Raw genomic sequence first — 13,523 nt, 5'->3', positions numbered from 1 at the left:
CACTGTGATCTTTATGAAGTCTTGCAGAAGAAATCCCTCTTGAACCTTAATATCCAGCAACACTGTACTTCTCCTGAGTAACTAGAAAGTTTTGATCTTAAAATAATCATGAATTCTAAGACTGGGGACATATCCATGTTTGTTTTGACCCTTTTAAGTTTATGAGTCAAATTTTATGGCCAACTTCCAATAATTTACAAAAGAAGTCTATGACATATTTTCTTAAGTCCTCATGTTATGCTACAGGATTTTTGCCATACCCATTTTGCCTTCACCTGGAATTTGTCAACTACAAATTTTATATTTTGTATTATATACATATATATCTAAGCTACCCCAAACCCTTTGTGGAATAATGAAGGAAAGAAAAGAAAAGATGGAAATCAGAAAAGCAGGCAGGTAGGCAAGTAGGTTTGAGGGAGGAAGGAAGGAAGGAAGGAAGGAAGGAAGGAAGGAACCCAAAGTGTATGTGCAGTGTATGTATGTGTATGTGTTGGTGTGCATATGTTTGCAACATACATTTAGGGGAATGGCATGAAGTGCTATATGGTACAAGCACATGGTATATACTAGTTACCCATAAGTATGGCTGTGACAAGCTGAAGCAGTGATGGTTTGGGCTCATGCATCTATTTGGTGGCATAGACTCATCTGAGCTGGGTCTATGGACAGTTGGACCAAGTAAGTATGATTAGTTCATTTATATACATCCTTCCTTTACAGCTTTTCTGTATCATCAGTACCTAACATAGTATTTGGTGTATAGTTTGCACTGAAAAAAATATTTGTTAAATGAATAAAGGAAATGATTTGTCTTATGTGTGGTCAATATGCTTCCAATCACACATTCCAACTCTATATTCTGTCATGTGAGTCTCTCAGTCACATCATTAATTGTATACCTCTTTTTCTTTGTATGGTTTACCTAGGATGAATAGGTGTTATAATTCTGTAAGCCACAGTTCTAGTTAAAGCTCCACTCTCAAACTCTGCATGAGTTTCTGAACTTGGAAAAAGGGTCAGAGAAAAGACAAGGCCTGAGGCCCTGTGATTCTTGATCATAAACTTTCTCCTCCAGATTTTTACTTGTCCATTTGTCCATGTGTTTTATACTAAGTCCAGAAAGAAGTTTACTTCAGTTTATACTTTGAAACTGAATTTTAGGGTCCTTGTATTAAGATTTTTATTTTTACTCATTTTTTTCCCTTAAAGATCAAAAATAGAACACAGGAACAGGTATTTTTTCCCTTCTGTAGGTGACAAAAAATAATCAAAGTCACATCCATAAAATCTCTTGTTCTTTTTATTTTCATTTCTCTCCTAGATATAATAGAATGCTTACTAAAATAATGTGATAAGCACTCAAACTAAGTTCTATGATGAGTACCTCCAAAGAAACCAACTGCTTTCTGTTCACACTGAGATCAAAATAACTGGCTGTATTTTTACTCAGACTATTCTCTCTAGTTGCCATCCCCACTCCAACCAAGAATTTTTTCACATCAGTCTGGTCTCAGATCAACCAGAATCTTGCCTGACACGAGGACCACTTTTACATTATAAATAATAGTGTTTTACCCTTTTTCTTTTTCCTAAGAGGAAGGATTTAAATGAGGAAAACACTCTCCTTCAAAGTGCAGGCATCTTTTTAGTATTTCTCTATATGTCTTTATGAAAAAAAAAATCTATGCACAGTTGAAAAAAATCCATTTACCTTTGTACTGCTGGTGCTATAGCTCCTAGGAAATAATGACACAGAGAAAATTCCATGAGAAAATGTTAATTGTACCTGTATTAACTGATGATACAAAATAAAGCAATTAGAGCTGAGTGTTATCTTTTGGGTCATTGTGATCTCAAAACACAATTCAGGTCATAATTATTGTATAATCTTCTTTTCTTTTTTTGTGTCTAATTTCTAGGCCATGCCTGTACTTCAATTTATCAGAAATAGGCCTTCATTTAGGACTGTTTGCTATTAAAATATTTTTTAACTACGATAGGTTGATTTGAAATATAATAAGCACAATATAAACTTGTAGTAAATGTATTGGAAGCTACATATATACTTTTCAGAAAACATTTAAGAAACTCAGTTAAAATAAATTGATATCCAAATCGCTTTTCAGAATTTATAAATTCAATGAAGATGAAAAGAGGACAATAAAACCATATAATCTCTAAAGAGATATAACAGCCCCACTGCCTCACTGTGCTGTGTTTCTAAGAGTAGTCAAAGGAAGTTAAATGGGAAACCTTGCCATGCTTTGTTATCAGACTGAGGTCATTTGTTGGAAAAAAAGGCAGCCTCTATCTCTAAAGGTCAATGCACATTAGTTTAAAGCCATGAATCATATAAATTTGAAAACGAATGAACTTGACTTTTATTAGAAGTTAGTGTGTATGTTTTTCAAGCCACCAAAAAAAGTAAAAGTAGAATTATTCTTTCTCTTTTGTATTGCCACTTTATCTATTATTTATATTAACTATTATACACTTAACTACAGTGAAATGCAGAATTGTGTGTAAATTCCTAAACACTTTCTTCAATAATGAATTCCTCTCTTTTTATTCATTATGCCCTTACTGTTTATTAGTCCTTAATGACTTTGAAAGTATTTTAAAAGGTTTGATTGTAAATTCAGCAAATAAGTAAATTGTAACCCATATCTCAAAAAAAAATGTTATACGATCCCTCTTATAATATTAAAGTTAATGATTTATCTCTTTCATATCCATTCAGTATATTTTCTTAACTGCTTACTTTCATCATTCGTCAGTTTAACAGACATTAAATTTTAAGATCTACATTGTATTACTATGAAATATACTATTTTAGCATGAAATGATGAAAAGTTTGAAAAAAATCTCTTTTATGATTGGTAAATAATGACAGGAAAGGCAGAACATTTTCAAGAAGCATTTCTCACCAGGAGAACATGGTTTTACAAACTGGGAATTCTGGGACAATGTTTATTTATAAAAATATTGAACTCCTACCATTTCCAAGAAACTAAAAATCATTTCTTTGATCAGCCTAGCCCAATAAAAAAGGAAAGGTACATATGTATTGAATTATGAATAGATTAATAAATGATAAAATAAATATAAATAATGCCTATCATTCTTTTCTTAAGGCCACTTTATTTTTAGGAAAATATTTTAAATTGTGCAAATGCAACATAATTTAAGGGAAGACAATTGAACCCCAATCCTCCATATATACAAGTGAGTGTTTCAATAACTATAATACTTCTAGAATAATCAAAATGGATGAGTATAATTAATTTGTACACACTATTCCAGGCTTCCATAAAATAAAAGTAACATGATTTTTTAAACTCACATTTATTGAACACCTTATATCTTCATTATGTTTTGCTTGAGTGCACAAGTCTTTCTAATTTGGCAAATTCATGCTTGGCTTTACACACCGTTCCTAGCACGACAGATAATGAAGCAGCAGATTGGATACCAGGCACTCCAACCACTTCTATTTCTGTTCTTACTGTGTATCAATGGGTTCAATAGGTGGTAGAAAAATTAATATGCAGAAAATATTATAAAGATGTAAAATAACTACTTAATGAGTTATAAAGGTACTGTTTAATTTATTCCTACACTGGCAACTTGTATGCACTACACACAGACATTAGGAGTGTACATATAAACTGAAAATCGTGGTATTTAAAATTGGATGGTAGAGATTTATTGTCAAAACCTTCCTATCACTGCTTGACAAACAAAAAGAAACCTTCACTGAATAATGAGAGAAAAGTATGTACAAGTTACAAAATAGTAATACTTTAAGCTCCTTTTTGCCTTGCATCTAAATGCTGTGTTATGTTGACAGATCTGGGAAATTTTAGTGGCCGGACAAGAAGTGCAGTCTCTGTGAGGGAAGGCCAGGGGGTTGTTCTGATGTGCTCTCCTCCGCCTCATTCACCAGGTACAGTCGGATCCCATTCTATATTGCTGCTGCTCTCTTTTACTATATGCTCATTCTTTTAGACAGGGTATTGACTGGGGAACATTCAGGTGAAATGTGCATGGTTTTCGTGACATGTATCAGAGTACCAGATGAGTAATTAAAGACCATAGAGTCTAAATGTCATTGGGCAGGAGACTTAGCTCCTGTGATAAGATTGTTTCATTGTCTTTCTAAGTGTTGACTGTCCTGGTTATGTCTCTGCCTGCCACCAGTGAGGAATATACTGCTTGGAGTACAAGGAAAGTGATAAGCTGAGAGAGTAAAAACTATTCAAAATTATTCGGAATGTCAGAGTTGAGTTAACTAAATACCACTGTGCATCTTGTTTCAGAAGATAAGCTGGAAACTGGGTTGTTTATGGCGTAGTTTTTCACACTGGAACAAAAACTGCTAAGAAATTTTTTTGTTCATACAAAACTATAGTTTACTTGTTCTTTTCTTGCTACTTGAGTTTTTGTTTGTAAAAGTCATGGTAATAGGTAAGTACTTCTTGGGGTTTGGAGTAACAGAATAGTAAACAGTGCTCAGGTTAATTATCTTACCTTTTGCCAACTCACAGAAAAATACACCCATTATGTTTGAGTCCTATAATTTGAGATGAGTGCCTCTTTGTACCTCAGTATAGTTTTCCTATAATACAATTTAAGAAAGGACAGCATCAATTAGAGAGAGAGAGAGAGAGAGAATCAAACATCTATTTCTACCTGAGAAATTATGAAGATTTTAGAGTTAACAACTGTAAACAGAATTCAGGATCCTGGTAACTCAACCAATTTTTCTTCTTTGTTTAACGTGAAAGCCATATTTGTTTCTAGGCTGTATTATTAGTGTAGTGTTTGGGCTCAGTTTTGTTCTACCATAGATAATCCTTATAAATTATGATTAGACCTCAATCAGTTTTCTTAAAATTTCTCATCTTTATCTTACCCTCCTAACTTTCTCTTTAATTGAAAGAAAAGTAAACGATGTTTCAACAGGAAAATATTTTCGAAAACATTCTGCTTTGAAACTCAGAGGAATCACTATGAGGAATAATTTCTGAGTTGTACCAACCTAATTCTTATATGTCAATTCAGTCACTCCAATCCTTTTGTGAGCAGTTTGTGAACTTTACAGAAAGCATATCTAGTCTTACCTATATGTTTTACCTTTTTTTTTTTTTTTTTTTTTTTTTTTTGTGGTACGCGGTCCTCTCACTGCTGTGACCTCTCCCGTTGAGGAGCACAGGCTCCGGACGCGCAGGCTCAGCGGCCATGGTTCACGGGCCTAGCCGCTCCGCGGCATGTGGGATCTTCCCGTGTCCCCTGCATCGGCAGGCGGACTCTCAACCACTGCGCCACCAGGGAAGCCCTGTTTCACCTTTTTAAAAAGGATTTTAGTAGGTTTAGGAGACTCCTATAGAATTAATACATGTTATGTCTAATGTTGGGTCATTAGATTTGTTTGAAGAGAAATATTAGATAAATAAGTGTTAGAGATAAAAAAAAAGAGGGGGGGATGGAGGAGGGGGAGGAGAGAAAGGAGGAGGAGAAGAAGGAGGATGAGAAAGCAACAGGCTCTACAGAGGATGAAGCTGTTCATCACCAGGCTTACAGGGGTTAACAATATGCAGTGACCCCTGTGGAGAAAAAGTAAGATTTTTCCGAGGTACAATCTATATTGCAAGGCTGTTGGAACATGTGTTAAAAAATGAAATGAGAGAGGATAATATAAGAAACAAAGCTGCAAGATTACACATAGACAAATTATCCAATTGGCAGAGAAAACTATATACAGAAGCTTTCTAATGGGAAAAAATAGTATAGTGAATTGCATACATGATAAGCATAAGATAAGAATATGTATTAATAATTGATTAAATAAATAAAAATGTGATATCTGATTGAGATCAACAAGAATAAAGTCGGCAAGAGAAAAACCAGCTGATTGCTATTGTATACGTCATAAGAAATATTAGACTGATTATATAATTTAAAATTGTAGGAGAGGTTATATTCTACCAAGTACTCATGTTGAAGTGTTATGCCGAATGACCTACTCAAACATCAGTGTTAGCACAGCAAAGTTTTGAGGGACACATGCATGACACAGAATAACAGGAGTAGCTCAGCATCTAGACCAATGTTTAACACTTACCAGATGGGTAGTTATCCTCTGATCAGCCAAATCCTATAGCATATCTTTAGCTTTTTTGTTGAACATGGCATTTACATTCTGGCTCCAGTTGAAATCCCTGAAGACATGGTTTCCACCGCAGCTCTTTAAAGTTATGACTGTTTATTCTACCAAATTGTATGTGCCATTCAGTGTGAGATTGGAACATATATCCTCCCTTCTCCTCATTGCCCATTCTCCTTTCTTCCTCCTTACAAAAAAAGACCCCTCAATTTTTAAAATTTCAAGTCATCAAACTCTACACTTTCTTGTTGCTGTCATTCTTCTTCATTTCCTGAAGATTTTACCTTCTTTTCTTCATTCCCATGGTCTTGTTTTACAACCAATCTCAGCCACTTATCCGTTATGACCAACAGCTACAATCTCATAATTACCTCATTTGCAAGCATCTATTCTCTGAGTAGCATGAACTATCTTCTGCCCACTGCTTATAGTACCCTGATTCCAGGAATCCTTTAACCTCATTGAAATCTACAAATCATTGATCCTACCTCCTTTTCACCCTTCTTCCCCTCCTTTGATCCTTACTTTTCTCCTTCAATCATTATCATTTTCTTGCATACAGGCTTGCTTTCTTCATCTCTCTTTGTTTCATCACACTGACTCAACAGTCAGCAAAACCCTGATCCTGATGTAAATCCATTTTTCAGCCTACTGCATGCCTGAAACTACTCAGCTTAATATGACTGTAGAAAAAATAGAGAGTTATGCAGACTAGTCTAAATTTAAAATACAAACTATGAATTTCAAGTGTGCTTATGATGACCAGGAATTAAGGGGGGAAAAAAAACAAACCTAGTCCTTTCACTGTAATTTTGTCAAACTTTCAATGTCTCCCATCATTCAATTTTTCTCCCATCTTCACTTTCAGCTGATAACCATTTCATTGTAAAAGGAAAGCGATTAGAAGGTAACTTCCACAAGCCTTCATCACCAAGTCACACACTCATTAACATGTGTATTCACACTCTAACTTCTCTTTTTTAGTATAGATGCATTGCTGTGCTTCTAAGGCCAATCCCTCAACTTGTGCACTGTAGTTCATCCTTTTTTATCTACTTAAAGAATCGCTTCAGTAATTCTCTTTCCTCTCTTCTACATTTTTACCAGAGACTGTTTACTTTCTTCTGCGTCATTCCCAACAGGGTGCAACCATACTGTCCCCTACTTCATCTAAAGACAAAACAAAGCAAAGCAAACGTCTCCTGACTGCTGTCCTCTTTCAGCTACTACCCCATTTTCCTGCTCCTCTCCATAGCGAACTCTTCAAAAGCTCTGTCTGTACATGCACTATCCAATTTAACTCCAGTGCGGTCTCTCTGTCTCTTTCTGTCTCTCTGCCCTCTTTCTCTGTCTTTTTCTTTATTTTTTTACCAGATTTATTGAGATCCAATTTATATCCCAGGGAATTCACCTATTTTAAGTGTACAGGTCAATGAGTTTTCATATATTTAATACAGTTGTGTCACTATCACCACAATCCAGTCTTAGAACTTCCATTATTTCACAAAGGCATGTCTGCCCATGTCCCTAATAACTGATCTATTTTCTGTCTCTATAATTTTACGTTTTCTAAAAATTTTATTTTACTGGAATCATACAATGTGCAGCCACGTGTGTGTGTGTGAGTTTGGCTTCTTTTTTTTGGCTTAATGTTTCTTTACGTTTCATCCGTATTGTGGCATTTATCAGTAGTTTGTTATTTTATATTGCTGAACAGTATTCCATTGTGCAGATATGCCCCATTCTGTTTATCCATTCCCCAGTTGATGGCATTTGGCTTATTTTCAGTTTTCATGTTGGTCACTCTTTCCTTTATAAAATACTTTCTTGCAAGATTCCACACACTCTTGCTTTCCCCTTACCTTACTTCGTAATCCCCTATGCTGACTTTGCCCCATTTTCTCAAACTCTTAATCTTGCAGTCCCCCAAGTAAGTGCTTGTCTTTGAACTTCTTTCCTTAATATACCCTCACTCCCTTAGGTTTCACCTCACAATGATCTTTAAGTACTGACATCTCCCAAACATATGTTTCCAACCAGGAATCTGGGTTGTATATTCAACTGTCTATTCAAAATTTCCATTTGGATGGCTAACAGGCACCTCAAGCTTAACCATGACTAAAACTAAACTCCTGGTTATATCTTCCCCAAATCTGAGGTCTTTTCCACCTCAATTAATGGCAATTTAATTTCTTACAATTCATCAGCCTTAGAGTCATTCTTAACTTCTCACTTTCTCTCATACCCCACATAGAAACCATCAGTTTTATTGGCCCTACTTGAAATTTTATCCAAAACCTGACCATTTTTTATACCCTCCACTGATAGTTCTCTAGTATAAACTACCATCATTTCTTACCTGGGTTTTTGCAGTAGCCTCTTAACTAAGCTCCCTCATTTTGCCTTTACCTTTTTTCAATCTATTCTCAACATACTAGCTAAGAGTGATTCCTTAAAACTAATTTGTATCATGTCACCCCTCTGCCTAAAACTCTCCAAAAACTTCTGCTAAAGACTGAAGTGAGTTACCCCAAAATTCATATGAAGCCCCAACTCGCAGTGTGATGGTATTTGGAGATGGGTCCTTTGGGAAGTAACTAGGTGTATAGAAGGCCCTGAGGATGGGATCCTCATAATGGGATTAGTGTCCTTACAAGAAGAGATATTAGAGAGCTCACTCTTTCTCTCCTCATTATGACAACATAGTGAGACAATGGCCATGTGCAAGTCAGGAAGCAAGCTCTCACCAGAAACCAACTACGCTGACACCCTGATCTCAGACTTCTAGCCTCCAGCATCGTGAGAAAACATATTTCTGTTGTTTAAGCCACCCAGTCTGTGGTATTTTGTTATGGCACCCCAAGCTGTCTAATACACCATTTTATTCAGAGTCAAAGCCAAAGTCTTTACAGTGGGTTAGAGAGTCCTTACCATTTGACTCCATGTAATCTCTCTGACCTTATCTACTATTCTCCCTCCTATTTTTTCACATGTAGTCGTGGTCTCCCTGATGCTCCACAAGTAACTACACATGGTCCTGCCTCAAAGCCTTTTCAGTTGCTATTCCCTGTGCCTGATCCCTCTTATGCTTGGCATATGAATGTCTCCCTCACATTCATATCTTCCTTCAAATTTTACATTCTTGGTAAAACAGTTTCCTGATTTTCCTCTTTTGATATTGCACCTCCACAATTCCTTTCCTCTTCCTCCACTTTCTTTCTCTCCATAATGCTCATCACTTTCCGTATACTGCACAATTTTACTTACTCATTTATTCACTGTCTCCTTGATTTAGAATGTAAATTCCATGAGGACAGAATTTTTGTAGTTTTTGTTCAGAGTTGAACTCCATGCCTAGAACAGTGCCTGGCACAGAGTAGGAGCTCAAAAATTATTTGTTGAGTAAATATATACATAACATTCATAAATAAGTTAGCCAAGGATTTTAACCCATACATAACTCTCAGAAACCTTGAGAAAGAAATCATAAACAAGAAGTAAATATAGATCAGCCATGTATTCAATAGTAAGAAAACTTTTCTTACCATTCATCTTTTTCTCTAATGATGTTGTGAATTGTAGAACAGATAAATGAAACATGATTCACATCATCAATATGGAAGAATAAAGTGGAAAATTTTATATTTTTGTCAAAAGAACAAACTGTAACCTGAATGATTGGATTTATTAGTTGAGATCACAATCACACTGTGAAATAGTGAACTAATCTTAATGCTTTGCTTAATCAATTAAAAGGAGAACCTTGAAAATGTCTTGGGGAAGTCAAGTCAAAAATTCTTGCTGAAGAGGCAGGGTGAGTGTAGAAAGAATAAGCCAGGGCTACTCAGTGAGAGAGGCCTTATGATTGCATCCCGGGTCTGGCGCCAGTTAGCAACAGCCTCGACAACTGCCTTTGTTTTGGTGGGATGAGACTGTGCACTGTGAAATGAGTAAATATCCTGAGATGTACTAGAATCTGAGACCCAAATTTCTGTCAAGTCCAAATAGCCATGTACATCATCACAGCATACCTGGTTAACTGATGCTTGATTCTGCTTTGTTCCCCACTCTTATCTAACTTCCTTCTTTCAAATCATAATTAGTTTATTATTTTATTTTATCAGAGCTTTATTAAGTGAAGTAAAGTGTTGGAAGTAAAAGTTTCCTAATATTTTTATCTCCTCTAGTAGATTATATGTTCCTTAAGAGTATGAAACTTTCCACCTCATATTTATATCTCTAATATTTAGTGCACTACCTGACATTTAGTAAGTATTCAGTAAATGCATGTTCAATAACTGAATAAATGTGCTGATTCTAACAAGACAGTTTCTATTAGCCTCCTGTGGTTAGTTTGTCATAACCAACTCACATTTATGACAGACATTTGGGTCACATAATATCATATTCAAATATTATTACAAAGTATAACAGCTACTAAGATTTAGTAGCAACTATATGAAATTGTAAATAGTTTATACATCAGAGAAGATTAAATAATATTCAGAAATAACCCCAAAATCCATTTACTCATTATCTCAAATGGACATACAATGCACATTTTCTTTTCTGTGAATAAAAGCAAGAGCTAGGATTGACTCATTTGCTAAATTCCCCTGTTTACTTCCCAAGAGAGCAATATTAATTCCTGTCAGTAACATCTGTGAATAAAAACATCTTGATTGGATACTGAAGTAGTTATTCATCTACCAGGAAATAGATATATATTTCTAGACTGTTAAGCAAATCTGTTGAAAATGATTCTGGTTGCCAAAAAACCACCTCTGTCAGTTTAGAAATTTTGAAATTCAGGGTTATACTATAAAAAAAAAAGCTCTGTGAAAATGTAAAAATAAGCCTCATAAAACCTGTAACCAAATACAGAAATACTTTAAGGTTTAGAGGTTATCACCATAGATACTTTTAAATAAAAAATCAGTAATTACTATTTTACTTTAAATATTTTTTTATCCTATTTTGTCCATAAGCATTAACTCAGTTTACATCAAAGTGGAACTTAAAATTCTTGTACAAAGAGTTAGGTTGTAGTTAAAAATATATATGAATATAGCATTTTACAATATAACAATCACATTTTCACATTTACTATACCATGTAATCTTTGCAAAATATCTGAGAGTTAGCAATTATTTATCATCCCTGTTGTATTGATGAGGAATCTACCCTTTAGAAAGATTAAGTGAAACCCTTAAGCTCTCATCTTTAATAAATCATGGAACCAGAATTTCAGTCTTTGTTATATTTTATACCATATAATGTATATTTTGGATAAAGCTATATAAAACTTTTATACCATGAACACAAACAAGAGGTTGTTTTTAAACAATGGAATTATCAGCCTTTCAAAAAATGCTTATTTTATTATATCAAATATTGTACTTAGTTTTTCATTCAGTGAAGGCTTACTGAGTGCCTACTATGTTTTTTTTTTTAATTGGGGTATAGTTGCTTTACAATGTTGTGTTAGTTTCTGCTGTATAATTAAGTGAATCAGCTATAGGTATACATATATCCCCTCCCTCTTGGACCTCCCTCCCCCCACTTCCCCCATCCCACCACAGGCCACTGAGTTGAGCTCCTTGTGCTATACAGCAGGTTCCCACTAGCTATCTGTTTTACACATGGTAATGTATATATGTCAATCCCAGTCTCCCAATTCATCCCACACCCCTACCCTACCATGTCCACACATCCGTTCTCTACGTTTGTGTCTCAATTCCTGCCCTGCAAATAGGTTCCTTTGTACCATTTTTCTAGATTTCACATATGTGCATTAATATACAATACTTGTTTTTCTCTTTCTGACTTACTTCACTCTGTATGTCAGACTCTAGTTCCATCCATATCTCTACAAATGACCCAATTTCGTTCTTTTTTATGGCTGAGCAATATTCCACTGTGTATATGTACTACATCTTCTTTATCCATTCATCTGTTGATGGACATTTAGGTTGTTTCCAAGACCTGGCTATTGTAAATAGTGCTACAATGAACATTGGGGTACATGTGTCTTTTTTTATTATGGTTTTCTCCAGATATATGCCCAGGAGTGGGATTGCTGAATCAAATCAAATGGTAGCTCTACTTTTAATTTTTTTAAGGAAACTCCATAGTGTTCTCCATAGTGGCTCTACCAATTTACATTCCCACCAACAGTGTAGGAGGGTTCCCTTTTCTCCACACCCTCTCTAGCATTTATTGTTTGTAGATTTTTTGATGATGGACATTCTAACTGGTGTGAGGTGATACTTCACTGTAGTTTTTATTTGCATTTCTCTAATAATTAGTGATGTTGAGCATCTTTTCATGTGCTTCTTGGCCATCTGTATGTCTTCTTTGGAGAAATGTCTATTTAGGTCTTCCAACCCTTTTTAGATTGGGTTGTTTATTTGATTTTTTTTTTTTATATTGAGCTGCATGAGCTATCCTTATGTTTTGGAGGTTAATCCCTTGTCAGTTGCTTCATTTGCAAATATTTTCTCCCATTCTGAGGGTTGTCTTTTTGTCTTGTTTATGGTTTTCTTTGCTGTGCAAAAGCTTTTAAGTTTAATTCAGTCCCATTTGTTTATTTTTGTTTTTATTTTCTTTACTCTAGGAGATGCATCACTATCTTTTAACTAAAGAATTTAGCCTATTTATATTTATTTCTACTATCTTATTTTATACTAGTTACCCTGCTTTTTCTATGATTTATTTGCCCTCATTTCACTTTCATGGGCTTTTTTTTTTTTAATTAATGGAAGGTTTTTAAATGCATATTTCCTTCTACTCATTTCAAAATTACAATTTTATTTCTGTTATTTCAGAAGTTATGTGTAAAATGTTAATATGCCTATTTAAAATTATTTTGATCACTTTATATATGATTGTTTTGCTGATTAATTGATTCACTCATTCATTCACTAGTCAAACAGAATCTGAATGCAAGTGTATGGCTAAGATATAAAAGTGTTTTATAATAGAATACGTTTAACTGAGTCGTGGATATATGAAGTGTTAGGTACGTATAGATATTACAGAAAACTTCATATATAAGTCTGAAATCTAGGAAAGGGGTCTGGGCAGGAGACTATAATTTTAGGCATAATCAGCATAGTTGTCTCAGGATTGATTATGAGATTGGTTAAGATCTCTCAGGGAGATTGTTTGCAGTGTGAATGCATGATTTCTCTTGCTATAGTAAACAATATGGGGAAAAAACTAATAAAACAAACAAAAAATAGTTGTTCTGTTTCTATGATACCAACCAGTTTAAATAGCTGTGAATTACTGACAGAATTTGTGATTTTACTGGCACAATTTCAACAGATTAACTTGAAATTAAAAATATCTA

At 34.7% G+C, this 13,523-nt stretch overlaps 1 protein-coding gene across 1 annotated transcript in view; it reads left to right on the top strand.

Annotated features, from left to right (window-relative positions):
- CNTN5 (contactin 5) overlaps positions 1-13,523 on the top strand; it is a 1,393,643-nt gene that overhangs the window by 973,430 nt on the left and 406,690 nt on the right. The window contains exon 6 of the mRNA XM_029208299.1: positions 3,854-3,949. Coding sequence (XP_029064132.1) covers positions 3,854-3,949 — 96 coding nt within the window. The remainder of the gene's footprint in view (positions 1-3,853; positions 3,950-13,523) is intronic.

This window comes from Monodon monoceros, unplaced genomic scaffold, assembly GCF_005190385.1.
Source record: "Monodon monoceros isolate NGI ecotype Baffin Bay Population unplaced genomic scaffold, NGI_Narwhal_1 Super_Scaffold_7, whole genome shotgun sequence".
In the NCBI taxonomy this organism is placed as follows: Eukaryota; Metazoa; Chordata; class Mammalia; order Artiodactyla; family Monodontidae; genus Monodon; species Monodon monoceros.
The sequence above is the reverse complement of the archived record's forward strand: the minus strand, read 5'-3'. Positions and strand labels throughout refer to the sequence as shown.